The following is a 20,270-nucleotide window of genomic DNA, read 5'->3' as shown; positions in this document are numbered from 1 at the left end:
CTGCCTCTCTCACAAGCTAAATTTGGCCCAACCCACCAAATGGGTGGGCCAAGCAAGAAGCGAGTCAGCCCGACCCGACCAGCCCATTTGCCATCTCTAACATGAAGTGGCGAACTGATGAAGCCTACCCCCACATACCACGTCCCAAGAAAAATGGCGTACCACGTTCCACGAACTAGGTAACTATAGACTAAACTAGTTCTAAAACGATATCTAGAAATCAATTTACGCATCCCCGTCATGTCTCTTTTAGTTTACAACTGTTATATCTCCATCTAATCATATGACATCGAGTCGATGAGAATTACAAGTACTAAATCATGAAAGGTAAAAAAAAAGGTAATCATGGTAAGGAAAAGCCATACAATTGAATCTACAAATGTATAGCAAACAAATAGATGAAGATATCTCAAGAGATGAACCATATAAATGGCTGCAGTAGCTAAGCAGAACATAGGGAAGTCCTTTGCTTGACCAGCAACTGCTTTAGTTTTCTGATAAATTGAGGATTGGAGCACATGTAGTCCTGGAATGACTCTCTCAAGTTCCTCAACAACTCCTTATGATCCTCGTTTGGATTAATGTTGAGAAGTTTTGTGAAAAGATCACTCCACAGTTGGACCTGCCAATAGCTGAAGATGGGCAATGCAGCAGAATGCCGAAAATATTTCGTTAGCAATGTCATAGGTTCGAGTTACGAAGACCTCTACTCTCCCAAAATGAGGTCTTGTGACCCAAAAACTGGGCCTTTAACAAAAGGAGCTGGGCCTAAGAAGACGAGAAGTTTGTGAAAAGAGAAGAATTCAGCCATTCCAACTCAAAGAACACAGAAAATATTTGGTTAGCAAGGTCATAGATTCAAGTTATGAAAACCTCTAATCTCGGAAAATGAGGCCTTGTGCTCTAAAAACTGGGCCCCCTAAGAAGACAAGAAGTTTGTGAAAAGAGAAGAATTCAGCCATTCCAACTAAAAGAACACACAAAATAATTCGATAGCAAGGTCATAGGTTTGAGTTATGAAGACCTCTATTCTCCCAAAATGAGGTCTTGTGACCTAAAAACTGGGCCTTTAACAAAAAAGAGCTGGGCCTAAGAAGACAAGAAGTTTGTGAAAACGAGAAAAGAATTCAGCCATTCCAACATAAAGAACACACCTACAGGTGAACATTTTATTGATTTGGTCAATTATAGAATAATTTGGTAACTGAACCATATATTTATGTAAAAGAAAACGGAACTGAAATTTTAGAAAATCAATTTAACCGGAATGAACAGAATTAATCAAATTTTATTCAAAATAACCAATATTAAGAAATTTATTAGGAATTTAAGATATTGTAATAAATGGAATTGCTGTCATAGACATCAACTTGAGTTTATTTTAGTGGTAATTTTGTGAATAGCCTAAAATTTGGTGTAAAAACTGAAAAACTAGTTAAAAACAAATCAAAAACGCCTTTTTTTGTGTTTATCAAAATCGAAGTGAACTAAATTTATCAAAATTAATCAGAACAGTTCAGAAATTTGGTTTTAGCTTAATATGAACCCCCCACCCCATCCCCCAAACACACCTTCTCATGTTAAGGAATTGTTCAAGAAAAAGCTCCCAGCTTTACGGGAGTCGAGGGAGTCATTTTTGTATTCAAACTTATACTTACTTTGCAAAAACACTATTTACATAACTCAAACTTGTGATCTTCCAATCACAAAAACACAACCTCACGTTGTTGCCAAGACTCGCTCTCTAAGGAATGGTTTAAGAATATCAACAAAATTTAACTGCTTACATTTACCATGCATGCAGAGATGGGGAACGACTTACCGTTTAAAAGATGATTTAGGCTGATAAAGATGAGTTCCATCAGAGAATGTTTTCTTTTGAATTTCCATGTATGAATTGTGAAGCATCATGTGAACAATAACACAGAGGCCATAAGTGTCCACCTGGAAGTCAGCCAGCCAACAGTTCCCGTTAAATTTATGCTCAATCACAGAACAACCATCTAACTTCCATAACCTGATATATCATTATTGGGACGCTGACCTGACAAGTCCATGGTTTCTTCTCTTGCATTTCAACACAACGGAAACCAGAAGTGCGACAATCGCCATTAAACTTGGTTTTACCAGGAAAAAGATTCAGGTCTATCCCCCTCCCCCAATCAACGAGACAAAGTCCCTGCATGATAAACATGTGAAAAATCAAATATTATTTAGATCAGATTTCAATCACTGATTGAATCAGTAATAACCTGATTGCTCCAAGGACCGGAACGCTCTCGGAAACCTTCCTCTGTAAGGTCGTCCCTGCCAAGAATTTTCAGTAAAGATTGCATAACTATTAATTTATATATGTGTTAATTATGATACTGAAACTAAATCTGGAGATAAGACACCAATTCATTAATATAATAGACTAGGCTAACTTTTTGCAAATTGAAATTGAATAGTAAGATGTAGGAAGTACTATAAGATGATTATAGCTTACGAAACAAACAAAATTGGATAACCCTTGTACATATCACACAATCAAAGAGGCAGACATGGAAAAAATATGAGTATTACATGTACAGATTAGTTTCATGAATTAAATGTGAACATTTTTTAGCACAAGCAACCAGAAAGGGAGACTCATAAAAACTATCATCTCAAGCCATTATTTTTTAGTTATACAATGCATATGATATATCTCTCCGACAAATATATTCATTTGAAGAAAAAACTTTGCAGCATCAAATGATGATACACCAAGGGGCCCTTTAAGCATTACTGAAAATATATAGCCTTTTTAAGGTTTAGCAAAAATAGAAGTTTTGAACTATATCCAAGAGTTGCTTTATTTTTGTTTCCAGAAATAACAAAAGTTATTACTTTGGGCGCTCATTGTTCAAATAATACATACACGAACATGTTGGTACTGTAGCATTGTTCTCATTAATCATATCCATGCTGCAAAAGATACTGACAAGAAAGATTACCTCCACAAATTTGAACAGCCACTACTAACCATTTTCTGATCTTTTTTTTTTTTTTTTTTGGCACAGAAGGGGGGAATTATTATTTGCTATGGAGCAGGAGTCTGGAGAAAGATATACCATAAATAAACTAGACTCTGTTCTCATCTAAAAACCTCTACCTGAACCGACCACACAACTTACAACATGCCAACTACTTAGATATAACAAGAACAAGACAACTAGGTCGGCAGAACCCATGTTAAATCACAGAAAACATGCTCCTTCCTTTAAAGTACATAGCCTCCATATTTTAATTCAAACTTCATATGGTAAATCTTTTCTATTAATCTTTCTCAACCATAATTTTTGAATTCATGATTGTTGGTAAGGTAGTAGCCATGCATTCCACTTGTTCGTATGGATATCTCTAAGGTAATATTTATTACTTAGCAACTACTGGAAAAAAAAAAAGAATTCCATAGCTGGAAACAAACTAACAACCTGAAGATGCACCAAATTCCTACACAATACATTGTCTCAGGAGTTGCCGGAGCACCACATGACATAATGAACCTAATTTTTTTTTTTTTTTTTTTGGTAAGTATAAGATAATAATAAGATATAATGAACCAAAATTACCAGTTACCATATATACCATATATAGATATAGGTTATCAACTGGTTCTGACCCCCTGCACATTTGATATGATATACTCCCAGCAAAGCCTAAGATAGTTGGTCTGCTGGAAATGATAGAGCAAGTCATTTTTATCTACAAGTTTCACCCACAAGTATGATGATCAGGTTATGATCCATGCATAAGTTCTATTACCTAGCATAGCGAATTAGCATATTATCAGGCTTGAAATCACCATGAAGGATGTTGGCAGAATGCAGGGTTTCCAGCATGGACAGCATCTCTATTGTGTAGTAAATGCATAAAACTTCTTCCATGAACACACCAATGACCACATTAGAATTTATAGCATCCTGCAAGGTGCTTTGAATTAATACAAACATTACCATAAAAAAGTTAAATTGTAACTGAAGCAAACATAAAAAATGATACATCTACCTGAAGTGTCCCATGTCCTAAATAGTTGCATACAAGTATGCTATAGTCAGAATAGAGATGCAGTCTATGAGCAAAACCAAAACTTGCCCTCTGGTGAAATTAGACATTGAGAATAAGTGACCAGCAATTTATAAGCAGCAAATGCAAACAAATTATTATATTTCTGGGAAATGGCATACTTCCTTGTCAGGGATCCGCTTATCAAGCTGTCGGTATATGTAGAACTCCCAAGAAAAAGGAGGCTTTTGTACCTGACAGAAATAGAAATAATAAAATGCATTGAGATTTGGGTTGTTGAACCTAAACTAATAGGAAAGAGGTTAAAAGTCACCTTTAGCGCAACAACATCATCTGGATTACTATTGACATATGCTTTGAATACTTGAGCAAACCCACCCAGGCCTGCACAACCTTTTATCTGGTATTTCTTTCCTCCTTCAAGGATCACAATTATTTACACAACAAAACTTCATAAGAACAATAAGAAGTTTACACGAGAATAACAATCATTAGTTTACACAGCAAAACTTCATAAAGACATAAGTTCTTTTGAGCTGACATCATGCCAAGCAGATATTGCGAACAAACTATTAATGGCACACGCTGGTTGGCACTAATACAAAATGGAAAGTAAAGAAACTGTTGAAGAAATAAAATAAGATCGGGCCGGGCCTTGAAGATTCCAAGAGACTCATCCATTATCATCTTTCCATTTATTTTGTTATTTTGCTTATTTATTTTTCTTTGTATTATCTTGTATTATTTCTTAGATATTTCTTAGATTATCTTTGTATTATCTTTTAGTGTTGTAATCTAGTAGAATAACATCTAATCCTAGATAATAGGGTTGTAATCTAGTCCTAAATCTTAGGAGAATTCTTACGAGGATTCTTAAGAAACTTCTTGTATAAATATTTCTGATTCATATCAATAAAGTGTGTGGGAATACCGCTTCCCTTTCTCCCTTACTACAGAAACTTTTCCTTTGATTAACAATGGTCTCAAAGTACACATTCCCCCTTCTAGCCTGTGTCTTCATCATGGGAAAAAGAAAGTTTTACATCTTGGTGAATCTTCACACAAGAAAACATGTAAAAGAGCTTTATGTTCCAATTACCATATATGTTCTCTACTTTTATTTGGTCTTAGTTTAGAGGGCATGCTAATCATTTCTTGTCCATCCTGCAATTGCTTCAATTTTTAAAAATGTCAAAAAAGTGGAACACAAACAAACAGTCACGTAATTTGAAATTTGAAAGTTAAAACTCATAAAGGTTATTGCAGAAACCTAATACTTTGATCAGAAAGGGCACAAAGAACAACTTGAATAGATAGACTTGTCCAGATTTCAAATTTTTACTGTGTTTACTGTGTACATCTTTACCAACAAAGCAAAAGCAAAATGTAAAAAGACAAAGAATGCATGGATAGAAACTAAAGAAGGATGAAGAAAGCATGCTCAACTCATAGTGCACCAAAGTTCTATCCAATTCCAATAAGAAAAACAAATTTCAAACAACTTTATTACACTTATTTTTGAATTACTTGTTGATAGAATATTTAGTCATTTAAATTTATTTCACGCTCTTTAGATTGTAGGTTATAAATTTTATTTACTGGGATAACTGTAATTAGGGTGTTTGTCTTTTAGTTGAACTTCAGCCTGTAAATAGTTTAGAATGTATCACAAAATCACCTTTTGATTGATATTGAATATAAATTGCTGATTTTCAATTCCATGAAATTTCTCCCTACCTCTCTCTAATTCTTCTCCACCCCCCCCCCCTCCCCCACAATTCTTCTTCCTCTATTCCCCTCCAATCTTCTTGCTGTCCGATATCAAATTGTTGCACAAAAGCATAGCAATAAATAATATATTGAAATCTAAACCAAAATGGAACCTAAAAATGAAAGTTAGAAGTATCAACGTAATGAAAAGTACCTATATCAATGACCTTGTTCCTTGCTGATTTTTGCAGAGAAGATAAGGCCACTTTTCCAGAATAAGCTTTATTACTGGAATGGTATCCCTAAATAATGTTGAAAATGCTTGTAAGAAAAAGGAAATTACTAGTTAAAGAATCAATGTAAAACCATGTTCTCAATAATAACTCAAAAGTCATCTACAACATGTTATCTCACTTCATATTTTGAAATCTGAGAATCCATCCTTTGCAGGAGATCTTTAACCGTTGACATTGCCCATGGATTGATACAACTTTCCCCATGCTCAGAATCACCATCATACATCTACAATAATCAAAAGCAGAAAACCAACCATCTTTACTGTGTATACAAATAACCAGCAAAAAGATGATAATTCATGATAAAGGAGCCGGAGAAATAATACACATATAAAAGGACACTCTTCCAAGAGAGTACAAACAACTAAAAATTGAAGTTTTAAAAGAAAGTCAAGTATACCAAGGTTTAAGCAAGTTGCCTCATCATTTCTTATTTGACAGGGCTTTTCAAAACAAAAACAAGTAGGGCCATGGTATAACATTTCCAAAGAGTGATGATAAACAAAATCAGTTAGTATGATAAATGTATGTGCGTTAAAAGTACTCAAGGACACAAATGAACAAGCAAGAATTAGTATGCTAAAAAAACGAAGGTGCAGATGCATATGCGCAGTGGTGAGACTTGAGAACCAATGATTAGACAGCTTTAGATCATTTCTGTTGGGTTTTTGCATGGAGAATTATGTCTAGAAGATGAAGATAATAGAACCTGTTACAAGAATGAGTGTGGCTGGATTTTTTCTAAGTTAGATGTTATATTATAAGGGTTATTTTAGTCTTTGTGTAGGCTAAATAACCAGTCTTGTAATTAATACCCCTATGGTTTATAAATAGGAGGCGAGGGCTAGGCAGTCAGTCATAACAACATTCATTCATTCAATTGTGTCTCTGAATGCAAGTGAGATTGCCGAGAGGGAGAAAAGGCTTTGAGAGTGTGAGAGTCTTTGTAATCTCTTGTGTGAGGGCAGTGAACTTGTGTGATAGAGAAAAGAGGGTTCTTGTAATCTTGTTCAATGATTTCTAGTGGAATTTGCTCTCGGGATCAAGGCTGGATGTAGGATTGCATATTGCAATCTGAACCAGGATAAATCAGCGCCTACTGCTTGGTTTGGTTGTCTCTTTTACTTAATTTCTTTGCTGTTCTTTTCATTTCCAGATTATATTATCTGTTGTGGGTGATTTCTGGGTGAGGAGTGTTGAGAGATTGGCAAACTAAGAGTATTGAATTGAGTTTCTAAGAGCTCCTAATCCTAACAATTTCAATTCACAAAATTTTTTATTTTAGTTTGTTTCTGTTTTGAATTTTTCATAAATTATTTCATAATCATGGTATTAGCCAATTAAGTTTTATATGCATTCTGAAGCAATAGCAACAGCACAAACAATATAACAAGCCTTATTCCCTATAGGTTTGGTTAGTTAATGAAGTCTATCTCTCACATCATCCAATCCATGGCTATATATTCTGTAAGGCCGTTGTATTTCGCGTCATGTCAAAGGGTTTCTAGTTTCTCATCAAATTTTCTTTGGTTTTCCTCTTCCTCTTTTATTGTAAACTTATTTCGCTCCATCCATTTTCCTTACAAGTGTGTCTAATGGTCTTCTGCTCACATGCACAAACTATATTAATTGCTTCTCCACATATTATCTTTAATAGGCATCCTCCTACTTATTATAGATAATCCAGTTTCTAATTCTATCTTTTTTAATATGACCACACATCCACCATAACATCATATTTTGCATGTGTTGGTACTTAACTACCCAACATTTCAAACCATTTCACAAAGAGGGCCTTATAGTTAAAACTTTTGTTTTAACTTTTAAGCAATTTTATGATAAATAAGATAATGGGCACACTTTCTCCAGTTTATCTATCCTATCTTAATTTTATGAGTAACATTCTCAACAATTGCTTCTTTTTGAACAATCAGTCCAAGATATTTAAACTAATATTTTCTGAGAATAACTGAATCTTCAAATCTCGTTGTGACATCATCCACTTGCTTACTAGAAGGCTTCATATTCTAAGGTGTCCATCCATAATTTGAGTTTAGTATCCATGCCTTCTTTTGTCTCAACCACCAAAATAACCACAGCACTTCTTTTGAATGTGATTGTTAGTTTGTCCATCACAAGAGCAAAGAGGTAAGGACTCGGTGGAAATTCTTGATATAATACATTGCAATTGTAGAAGTTTCAATATCCCTTCACAAGTCCTAACAAATATTTCTTCTTGGTGTTACATGTTTTTATTAGCATGTACATTAAGTAATCTAGACTTCTTTTTAAACCCTTCTATTAGAAGTCTCAACAAGTAGATAGCTTCCATTCTTGACTTGCCAAGCATGAAACTAGATTGGTTCTCACAGGCCTTAGTTTCTCTTGTTAACCTCTTGCTCAATCACCCTCTCCAAAAGTTTTGCTTTGGTGAACCAAAACATTCGGTGGCCTTAGTTATAACTTATAATGGAAAAAAAAAACATAAAAAATTATTTAGTGGAAAAACATCAAATATATAACTTATTATGTTAAGTTATTGTAATGGGAAAAAATAAAATTTACTTATGGAAGAGAGGGGTTAAGCCTAAGATTAAGGAGGAAATAAAGAAAGAGAAATTAGAAATAAAAAATAAAAAAAAGACAACTCAACCCCCCCCCCCCCCCCCCCCCCAAAAAAAAAAAAAATCAAGACCCAAAATGTTTTCGAAAATAGTTTAAAAATATATATATAATACATTTTGGAGGCATTCCACTTTGGTGAACCAAAGAAGCCTATCCCCCCTTCCCGTGGTACCATGTTTTGGGAAAAGTAGCGTACAATGTCCCCGTACCATATTCCACATACCAATAGCTCCACAGACCAGGAAACTGTGAATTGGTCCAGCATAAGTTCTAAAACAGCAATCCTAAGGTTACAAATGATCCCACATGCACTGGACATCTTGCATCTATACCTATGTCTCACATCTAGGCCCATGCCTCATATATGTGGTGATTTCAAAAAGAGAAAAGAATAGGGTATAAAATAGGAGAGACATGTCAAATAATAAGTCATATATATATATATATATATCTAATAGGTATATATAACTTTCTTAGATTCTACACATGATTAAGAAGTCTTAATATACATCTCAAGGTAAATTTTGTTATAACACATACTAATATGTAATATATTGTAATACAATTAACTTGTTATAAACGTATGTTCCAATATAAGGATAGTTTGTATTATCATAACATTCTATAATTAAACATAACATATTAGATGAAGTTTCAATATTTTAATCATCATAGTATATTGCTTTATCTATCATAACATCAAAATATTTGATATAATATTAATAGCATCAAACCTATCAATGACTTGTTCAAAATTTTAATATTTAACAAGGAGTAAAATGAATGACTAAAGGAGTTGAATTCTCATATTCTAATAAAATGACAATGGGGATAATGCATAGTGATGATATAAGTAAATTTATTGATCAAATGATAAAGTATTCTGTCAACAGAAGTTGCAGATATATTAGCCAGTAGAAGTGTCAGCAGAAGAACAAATGGGCCGATATACCTAAAGCAACATGTAGCAAACCTATCTTCTAGCTAACAGTATCCAAAAATGTGAAGGGACTCTAATCTTGTCAAGCATGAAGCCAAGCATACCTTGTCATGGTTACAAGCATCTACTATTGCAGACATCCTATCACGAAACAAAGCTTCTGCCTTCTTCAAGCTCTCCAGTGGCTTGGCATTCCTACCACCAAATAACATAGAAAGGAAAACCCACACACACAGAGTCAGCTGAAAGGGCCTAGTCAGCTGTCCCAAGAAAATCATTTTTGTCTAATGTAAAATCATCCAATCAATAAATTAGCCCATTCGAAATAGGTCAGCTAGGAGTTTTTGGAATAAAGCAAACAGGACCTAATTCGATGAGAGAGAGAGAGAGAGAGAGAGATGAAGAACCTGGAAATGCCCAATTGATAAACCATAAATGCATCAATAAGCTTCCCCTTTGCTTCCAGAAACAAAGCATAATTCTGGTAGAAAAAAGAATTGTACGCACAAATCTTACTCTGCTCCATTTCTGTGAAGACTCTCTCAAATTCCGGACTAGAATCCATCTGGAAAAAACAAGATTAGCAAAACCGCTAAGAAAAACACAAATTCACAGATAACACCCAGAAAATCACTGTCTTAAGAGAGAGAAATAGAGAGGCATTACGTAGAGAAACCAAATCTTAAGAAATCTGGCGTCGTTTTGATACCGTTCGTCATCCTTGAACATCCTGACGCAGTTGAATACAAGCTCCTCGAGGTCTTCGCCTTGGCCATCCAATGCTTTCCTGATGGACCTGGATCCAAACGGAATGGACGATTGATTGTGAACCAATCGCAGACAGAGAAAACCAAATAGAGAGATAGAATTCGATACCAGAGATGAGGCAAGAGTGGGTCGTCGCCGGAGGAAGAGCTCGTCGCCGGATTTCTGGAAACGACGGCCATTTTTGGGGTTGGACACGAGGCGGGGAAGGATTCGTTTTGTTTTTTGAATTTGTGTACAGTGATATAAGGGCGCGTTTGGCTACCTGTATATAAAATTAATCATTCTTGAGATTTTGTATTATTCAATTTTTCATTTTGAACTATGAATAAACAGTGAGTAAAATAATTATCTAAATATCAATTTATGTATTTAAAAAATTGAAAAGAAAACTTATTTTTACCCCTTCTAAACTTCAAATCTAACTCATTTAATACTTATTCTTTATAATTTACATATATTGATTACATGACTTGATTTAAAATAACGCATAAATTATATGTGATGTGAGTTGAAAGAAGAAAAACATAAAAAGAAATTCCTTCTATTTTCCCCCTTTGCCTTCTACCATCGTCTTTACTATCGTTTCAACCAATCCCGACCTTTTCTCTTCACTCCAACTGGTAATCTATGAATCGCAACCGACCCACCCTTCATTCTTTTTGACCAGTGACCCACAATCAACCTATATTTTCCTTTCCTTTTTACTTCGATCAGCGAATCGTGACAGACTCACCTTTCCCCACCCTCTTTGCTCTTATCAACACCCCACAAATATGAGTTTGTAATTCAATTTTTCAATTTGTTAAACTTTTTTCAAATTTTTAACTTGATATTTGGTTATTATTCATGTGCTTAATGGCATGTCTATTATATGTTCAATATTGACTAAATAATTAGATAATCAATAAGTGTAAATTATAAAAGTTAAATATTTAATATGTCATTTAAAGTTAAAAGGGAATAATAAGCTTTTCATATAAAATTCAAATCAGAAAATATGTCTTTGGCCAATAATAAATGAATATAGGTTGTATTGGTTCGGATCGCAATATATGATCTATATTCACAAAGAGAGGCAAATAGTTTCACTATGAATAAATTGAAATAATATAATGTCTCAAGTCTCTCAAACCAAAATGATCTTTAATACACCCAATTACCCTTATTTCTATTTTAGAAAAAAATTGGCTTTTCCATGTCTTGACCCAAGCATACTTAGATATACAAATCAAAACATACTACAACGTATCATTTGGGATTTAGTGGAAGAGCAATTGAAACTTACCAAAGTCAAACTTGAAACATTAAACTCACCAAACTACAATTTTGGATGATTACTCCAACCTACTCAACTTATTTTATGCCTTGTTAGGACATCGTTAACACTACCATTAATCACCATCTTAAACCTAACGAAATTGAAACTTAAACCCGTAACTTTAAATTCACCATTAAACTTTTCTATCATTAAACGACTAAATAGCATAAATGGTTACTGGATTTTGCATCGAGGTATAAAAATATCATTGAATTTCAATTTATAGCCAAAATGTCACTGAAGTTCAATTTAATATGCAATTCTATAATTATCGCCAATTATTGTTAAAAGAGGCTAATGTGATGTTAAAATGACTAAAAACGTGGATAGCTAAACAACGCAAATAATCATTGAAGTTTGCACAAAAAATACAAAAAAGGTCACTGAAAATTTCACCAATGTACAAAAATATAAGCATTTCATTAGCATATTTGAATGACAATTGACGATAGTTATAAAATTGTCTATTAAATTAAAGTGAGTTCATTAACTTTTTGAGTACAAATTAAAATTCAGTGATCTTTTTGTACCTTAATATACAATTCAATGATTATTTATACTATTTTCGCACCATTAAACTACTATCTTGAGTGGTCGAATTCAATTTTTTTTTTTTATCTCTTACAATATCTAGTCTATTGAAAAAATATCTAATTTTTGCAACTCAACCGACCAAAAGAAATACATACAAAAAAAAGTCCAAATTCCAAGGGCATAAGGTGGAGAAGGCAAGAAAAGCACCAGCACCAGCATCAGCATCAGCGTACTTGGTAAAGCCCAGTTTGGAGATGGACCAGACATTGGCATCGTCCCCACCAAAGCACTTGGAATCGTACCTGAGAGCTCAAAAAGAACGGCTGCCAAACACTCCGATCATTGCCCCAACCCACCTCAAGGACATAGTTGGTAATGAATTTTCTATTTACTTTTTAAATTTATTTAGTAAATATTTAAAATTAATATTGGTAAAATATCTCGAATCTGGGAGACTGACCCACTAGAATTGGGTCAAAAGTTGGTCCAAAAGGTGAAATTACTCTGAATGTAGGGGCGCCCGAGGTGATGTAGGGAGGAGGTTAATCATTGTGATCTAGCCGGACGCAGTGGCTAGACCCAAGCTCACCGCGCACAAAGAACCCCACTCACTTTGGAGAAATGTACTCCACACTATCGCTTGCGATACTCGATTCGCGATCTTAGTCCAAGATTCACCACGAAAGGCACTTTGTGCCCCTTTTCTTGAACAATTGGACTGCCCATGCGGGCTGGGTCAAAAGTTATTTGATTGGGGTCATGTCGGGGTTCAAAAAATTTCTAGTTAAGTTTCAATTAAAATTAGGATGGAAATGATTTTTTTATTCCCAATTTAATTGTCCCTCTCTATGTATATTGAATTTATATATAAATATAGTATTTATTATATTAAACAAAACATATATATAAATATTATTTATTTTATATATATGAGATTTGGGTAATCGCACGAAGAAGGAAATGAGATACAAACCCTTGTGGAATAGGGTATTAAGATTTAGAGTCGACGACAAAGTAGACTCGCCTACCCTATTATCATATCTCTATTTAAATAATGTCTTATTTTCATTCTTTAAAGATGATTTTTTTTAATTTATTTTTAATTTTAAATGAATAATTAATGCTTATATCTTAGTAGATGTTTAAATAAATTTTATCTCTATAACTTAAATTATAACTTTTTTTGTAATCATTTAAATTTTAAATAATAAATAAATAAAACTCATTTATTGACCCATTGTTATTCCTAAACGTAGCGGCCAAACACTATGTCCGATCTATGATACACAAAAACGTTTCAAAGGTGTTGTTTCAGTATTTGTGAAATGTTTTTATTTTTGAAAAATCAAAAAATAACACACAAAAAAACTTTTTTGGCTCATTTCTATAAATTTATAAACGTTTTGAGATCATTTTGTAATATTAAAAAAATATTAAAATACTTTTTTCAATTTAGAAATGTATTTCTGCACATGAAGAGAGACATCATTCTTTTTGTTTCTAACTCAAAAAGTTTAATTTTTTTAAATTTTTTTTTTGAAATTTGTTTGAATATATTATGAAATTTATATTATTTTTAAATTAAATAATTATTTTTTATATTAAAAATTATATTTATAAAAAAATTATATATTTTTTTATTTACACATTTCTATTTTTTACTTTTTTTAGAAAATATTATTTTTTGTTTCTATTTCATATTATATCTATTTTTCATTTTCACTTATGTGTTATTTCTGTGCAACTTTGCATATAAATATTATTAAAAATATCAAAAATTAGTGTCCAAATACCATTTTCGTTTGGGAATACGGAGCTCGATTATTATAATATATATATATTATAATTTATTAAATATTATATGTAAAATTGTGTGAGAAGTGAGTAGGGTTGATAATGATTCGGTTTGGTTTCAAATTTTGTCAAAATCATAACCAAACTAAACTTAAATTACTAAAACTAAAACTAAACCATTACCCATTGGTTTTAAAAATTAAAAATCATAACCCAACCATTCGGTTTCGGTTTTAACTATGATTTTTTTTAGTTTGATTCATACCAACAAATAAAGACAAATTCTTATAAATAATATTCATAAAAAAAATTAATAACTCCACAATAAATAAAAACAAGCTCTAATAAAATTATCTTCTTCTTACATAAAATTACAAATTAATTTCAAACTTATTGGATATAATTATTTGATTGATAAAAATAAAATAATTTAAGATTAGGTTTTATTTTTATTTGTTAATTACTTTATAAATGTTAAATATTTTATATATTTATAATACATTAGTTAAATTACTTGTAAAAAAATGCAATAGTCAATATATATATTATGTGTATATATAATATATTAAATAAATAAATATCTATTATATATATATATATTAAATAAATAAATATCTACAAGCTTTCTCCGGGTATAGTTAAACCGCGTGGGCCCCACTGTTCACGAGAGCTAGCATACTCGCTGGGCCTTGTCCCACCAAACACGTGCACAGGTATTTATTGTAAAAAGAAAATTGAATTTTGATCCCTATATTAATTACTATTTACTAATAAATTTCATCCCCATCGTTGTTAGATAAAATTAACGGACTTAATATTATCACCACACCAAAACTCATTATATTTAAATTTTACCTTAAAAGGTTAAAAATAAATTATGTGAAAGGTCGTATTCGATGAAAATCGTATATACGGCTTAGAGGAAAATTTTTCATATTTTTCGAGATCCATCCTATAATATGGTGCGAAGAAAATTTAAATAAGTGATTTTAACCCTTATAAAAATAAATAAATTCTTGAATCTCTTTCACGCTCATGTTACGTTAAGGTACCGTAAAAGAAAAATCGTAAAATATGATAACTTGTTTTGTAAAATTTTGTTTATTTAATTATTTTTTATAGCATGAAAAATTTGAGAGGTCGCCAATCATAATCAATATTTGATTTTGATTGTCTTACTTTTGATTCACCTTGATTCAATCTAGGTATATCGATATATTTATTGACTCGAAATCTAACTCTAAGGATAGACATATAATATTATATAATTTTATATAAAGATATAATCGAATCCACAATCTCTTAATATTCCAAATTCTTAGATGAGTGCGGCAAATCCTCTATGCTATCTCTAGCGATTTTATATAATATTACTATGCATGCTCCCATATTCTATGTATATGTATATATATATATATATAAATTGAGGTGTAGTCCGTGCTATACACGTGCTAGTTAAAAAATAAAATATTTTAAATAAAAATTTATTTAGTGACAATTGACGATTACAATTTAGTTTTTATATTTTTTAGAAAAAATTTAAATAAATATTAGATTTAATGTGAGTACGTCATATTTTACATGGTATGAGTTCAAATTTTATTAACAGATCTTATTTTTTATTTTTTAAAACAAAATATGTAGAGGATATTTTAGAAATTTATTTTAATAATAATAATAATAATACATAAAAATTACCACTCAATTATGAATTAAGTCAGGATTTATTATTATTTAAAAATAATATCAATCTGTGTGGGACCCGCCCTTTACTATTATTCCACTAACTAATATTTTTGAATAAAAATTATGTAGAAATTTGAGTTCCTTTCTTAGTTATGGAATTACTATATTTATTTATTTTTATACCAACAAAAGACATCTAGCTAATAAAAAAATTCTATAGAAAATGACTTTTCTTTCATCTCTATTTATTTATTTTTATTATGAGGTGTATGGTTTCAGTCGACTATTCTTACAAACTCAAGATAAGGCTTGACAAGGACTCCTGTCCCACCTAATAAATATGTAAGCTAAGGTGAATAAAGGACAACCCTCCACCAAACAATTATTTTCAACTCGAGAATAACTTTTCGTATATATAGAGAAAAAGTTTTTACAGTAATAAATTATAAAAAAAATTAAATTGAGAGACTTCATTGGAGCGAAAAGACGCTAAAATACTCAAACAATTCAAAAGTGCAAGTATTACATTACATAGAGTGCTCCGCTTGTATAGGCTCGTATTTGTATTATAACTTTTCTCTTAAACTCATGATTGTATAATCACAATGCAAGGAGAAGTAAGTATATGAACAAAAGATCACACATTTAATTTGATCAAAATATATCTTAATTACAAAAATGTTATTGTTGGGTCATTCTGATAACATTTTTCGAGAGTGAAAATTGACAACGGTCGTAAAATTGCTTATTTCTCATAGAAAAATTTAGAATTATTTTCCATAACTCTTATAAAGTGAAGAAGTTAGTGCATCTTAAATTCTGAACTCTAAACTTTAAACTGTAATCGTATTGAGAAGTTTTAATCAAATTTTCACAATGACGTGGCCCGAGAATTTACACCAATAATTTTTGTTGAATTTGAGCTTGCAAACACAATGCAAGGTAGACTATATTGGGTACTTCTAGAAGCACCATCCAATAACTAAGTTAACTAAGAGAGAAGTGGAGCATGTGAATAAATATTTTGGAAAGAGAGTATAGGAACTGATTTGCTTAAAAATTATCAGAATAAGGGGTCAAATCTATATTTTTGCCCTTATATTTTTATTTATTTATTTATTTTTTGTGATCATTCGAACTTCTTTTACTTTTAATTACATTTTTAAGTCAATTATGTACTTTGATATTTTTTTTGTGTGATAATTTGAATTTTTTTTTATTTCAATTATACCCATATATTTATATTTTCGAGTCAATTTAATCATTGTACTTTGATGTGTAAATAAAATGAGTTAAATTACTTTAATATTTTTTAGTAACTCGAACTTTTTGTTATTTCAATTACACATCTGTACCTGCATTTTCAAATTAATTTAACCTCTATAATTTGATATATAAAAAAATTAAGAATTAAATTGACTCATCTTACTTTATAATTTTTTTACACATGAAAATAGTAAGTTTAAATTGACTAAAAAATGTTCGTATTTTATATATATACATATTTTATAAGTCTGTGATGTTTAGTTTACAAAATTATCCTCTATATTTTTACTATTTATATATTTCCCCAAGTAAAGGGATAAATTTCCCATGTATACCCTCGTCGCACAGGCTTGCTTTATATGTAGTTTTCATTTAAAGTAAGACCACTTCCATTTTAAACATTCCTCACTCATCCATGTCCATTAGCAAAGAAACACGAGCAAGAATGGAGGTTGTGGTCCTCATCCATCACCATCCAGCTTTTAACCTTTTACCTCTCGAAATTCCCAAATCCCATCTCTTCCACAACCCAATTTCTCCCAGTTTTCCACCACCCCAGTTGGGTTTTTAAATCTCTGCCACCACCCTTCTGCATCCTGATCATCCATGGAGGGTGGCAGCAGCAGCGGCGGAGGAGGAGGGGAAGTGAAGCAGAAGGCCGCGGCCATGGTGAAGAAGGAGCTTGGAGAAGGCGAAGATGGAGACGGCAATGATGAGTTAGTGAATGGTTCTGAGGAGGAGGAGAAGAAGAAGAGGGCTGCTGCCAAGAAAGGATCTGGTGGCAGTTCCACGAACTGTTTGAGGATGTGCCAAGCCGAGAAGTGCACGGCGGATCTGAGCGACGCCAAGCAGTATCACCGGCGGCACAGGGTCTGCGAGCTCCACGCCAAGGCCCCGGTTGTCATGATTGCCGGAATTCGCCAGAGGTTTTGCCAGCAATGCAGCAGGTGGGAAGTGCCATCTTTGGTTTTCTTATTGTTTTCTTGTTTCTTCTTCTCTTTTGGCAATTGGAATTCGATGGTTTGATGAGCTGTTTTGCAGTTGATCATGCATTGTAGTATGGGGTTCTTGGGGCTTATCAGTTTAGTTGATTGATCTAGTAGTCGAAAGACTGGTAGTAGTCTGTTTAAAGGGTGCTTTGTGTTCTTAGAGCAAAACACTTTGAGAAGCAGTGATTCTAATATTTTTGAATAGACAATGAGTAACTTTATTGTGTCAAATAGAAGTGTCATAGAACAATTTGGCTATATCACTTATTTTTGGATCAATATATATAGAAGACTGACATGGTATCTGCTAAATTCTGAGGCCGTGTTCAAATTCTAGCTGCTGATTAATGTGGCGTCCATGAAACATGATCTGTGGGTTTACACGATTGACTCAGATGTTTGATGGCCTGTATCTAAGTTTTATTTGTGATACAATTGTATATATGAGAGGAATTGTATCTTGATTGATTCAAAGTAGAGAGTTGCCTTTAATCTATCACAATAGATAAGTCATACCTATATTTCTAACAATTTGATCTCAATTCAAGTTGGAAAGTGTTGAGCCATCAAATGTGTATGGGTTTTAAAAGGGATTCTGCTTGTCTAAATTGGAATTCTTCAGGGGAATTTCTGTTGTTGCTATGCTGTATTTGATCGAGTTTTATGTCAAGCCACTCGTATCGTTATTATTCAATCTCATCCCATAATTTGGTGGGTTTTAACTACTTGGAACAATGCGATGCAGGTTCCATGAAATCTCAGAATTTGATGAAAATAAGAGAAGTTGCCGGAGGCGACTGGCTGGGCACAATGAACGTCGTAGGAAGAATGCAGCTGATTCTCACGCAGAAGGCTCGAGCAGGAAGGGGACAGGCACCCAGTTAAAAGAACTGGTTTGTGGGCAGGTCGATGAAAGGGGGAGGATTCAAGTAACCATACAAGAGAATCCAACTTACAAACATTTCCAGATCAGATAAGGCCTAGCTAACTGCTTAATCTGAAGCGATGCTGCTGCTCTCTCTCTTCTGTCACCCAAGTGCTTCCGGGAAAGTGTTTGGTGGAGGTGATATGGTCATTACTCTAAACCCTATATATCAGAAAACTATCCTAGGAAAAGGCACCATACCATCTATCCCATGGTCCGAGGTTGCTAGCTATGGCAATAGATATGAACTATCCACTATATGTACTGCCGATCAACCCTTATGATCATATAGAGGCTACTTCTTATACCCTTCTCTTGTATGCTTAACTTTCTGTTTTATCTAATAAAGCTTGTTGATTATATATATAACCTGCTACGGGTAATTTGAAACTAACTACTGAATCCTTTATTAATCTATTCTATCTCATCGTGGTATTTGTTTGTCTCAACTGGTGGAAAATGACTGAACTTCGAATAGAATTGGCTGGTTTGGCAGTTGTAAGTTTGACAGATTACTTCAGTACAGAAGTAAGAAGACAATGAGGCTTGATAACCCTGCAGATGTAGCAGAGGGACATGCTGATCTCTGCAGGATGCAAGTAAGAGCGATAGCTAGTGAAACCTAAGGTCCTTGTTTATAGTTTTTGTTAAGAGTGTCTTGAATTTAAACTTGATAACCCTGTTCAAAGCAGGGTAGAGATAGGATTTCTATATCTGATCCGAAGGTTCCGATGACCCGTCTTATTCTCTCTATAAACAGAGCCTCGTATCTGAGTTTTAGATGGCAGCGAGGTATTAAGTAGTAACTCTCAGTGAGATAGGGTGTGTCGGGTTTAGTTAAGAGCTTATCTCTTTTATAACTCTATGAATTTTCTCTCCTTCGTTCATGGACGTAGGCACAATGCCGGACCAGGTTATATCTACTGAGCTGGAATAACCCATAGCTAGTGGCTTTCTAAACCTAGAGCAACATTGCCATGTTGCTGTGCTAATTTGAGGACTTCCATGGAGCATCATCTTTGTTAGAACATCTGTATTATCATTCCTTCATAATTTAACACATCTGTTTGGTTTTCAGATTAATAACTCAAATTGAAATGAATATAAAGATGAAACTTGTGGAAAGTTGGGTACTTGTTGGGTTGAACCTGTTTCCACTCTCTTGACTTATATAAGATTCGACAATTTTTATGTTGATTGTCAGCTATTTAACATAACTCTTGATGATGGTTGGAGCCAATGACAGTCTGTCCAAAGCCGACTGCTTTCGGTCGCTGTTCTCTAGCTCGAGTACATCCAAAGTTTGCTCGACCATGGGCTTAGTCTCCTAGTTATCTTCTGATGGAGTCGAGCAAACCAGTACTTGATA

General features: G+C 33.0%; 2 protein-coding genes across 2 annotated transcripts; one reads left to right on the top strand and one right to left on the bottom strand.

Annotated features, from left to right (window-relative positions):
* Window positions 1–220: 220 nt before the first annotated feature.
* On the bottom strand, window positions 221–10,614 carry LOC127811860 (mitotic checkpoint serine/threonine-protein kinase BUB1). The gene is made up of 14 exons (XM_052352051.1): window positions 10,498–10,614; window positions 10,288–10,417; window positions 10,029–10,186; window positions 9,726–9,816; window positions 6,175–6,282; window positions 5,975–6,062; window positions 4,364–4,467; window positions 4,212–4,283; window positions 4,033–4,122; window positions 3,790–3,947; window positions 2,253–2,307; window positions 2,045–2,179; window positions 1,823–1,944; window positions 221–632 (listed from the first exon to the last, which is right to left on the bottom strand). The coding sequence occupies exons 1-14, from the start codon at window positions 10,566–10,568 to the stop codon at window positions 443–445; spliced, it is 1,572 nt and encodes a 523-aa protein (XP_052208011.1). The 5' UTR covers window positions 10,569–10,614; the 3' UTR covers window positions 221–442.
* A 6,774-nt stretch (window positions 10,615–17,388) lies between these two features.
* Window positions 17,389–19,270, top strand: LOC127810961 (squamosa promoter-binding protein 1-like). Its single transcript, XM_052350604.1, has 2 exons — window positions 17,389–17,934; window positions 18,722–19,270. The coding sequence occupies exons 1-2, from the start codon at window positions 17,594–17,596 to the stop codon at window positions 18,951–18,953; spliced, it is 573 nt and encodes a 190-aa protein (XP_052206564.1). The 5' UTR covers window positions 17,389–17,593; the 3' UTR covers window positions 18,954–19,270.
* The last annotated feature ends 1,000 nt before the right edge of the window (window positions 19,271–20,270 follow it).

This window comes from Diospyros lotus, chromosome 10 (genome assembly GCF_014633365.1).
Source record: "Diospyros lotus cultivar Yz01 chromosome 10, ASM1463336v1, whole genome shotgun sequence".
In the NCBI taxonomy this organism is placed as follows: Eukaryota; Viridiplantae; Streptophyta; class Magnoliopsida; order Ericales; family Ebenaceae; genus Diospyros; species Diospyros lotus.
This window is presented reverse-complemented; position numbering and strand designations above follow the sequence as displayed.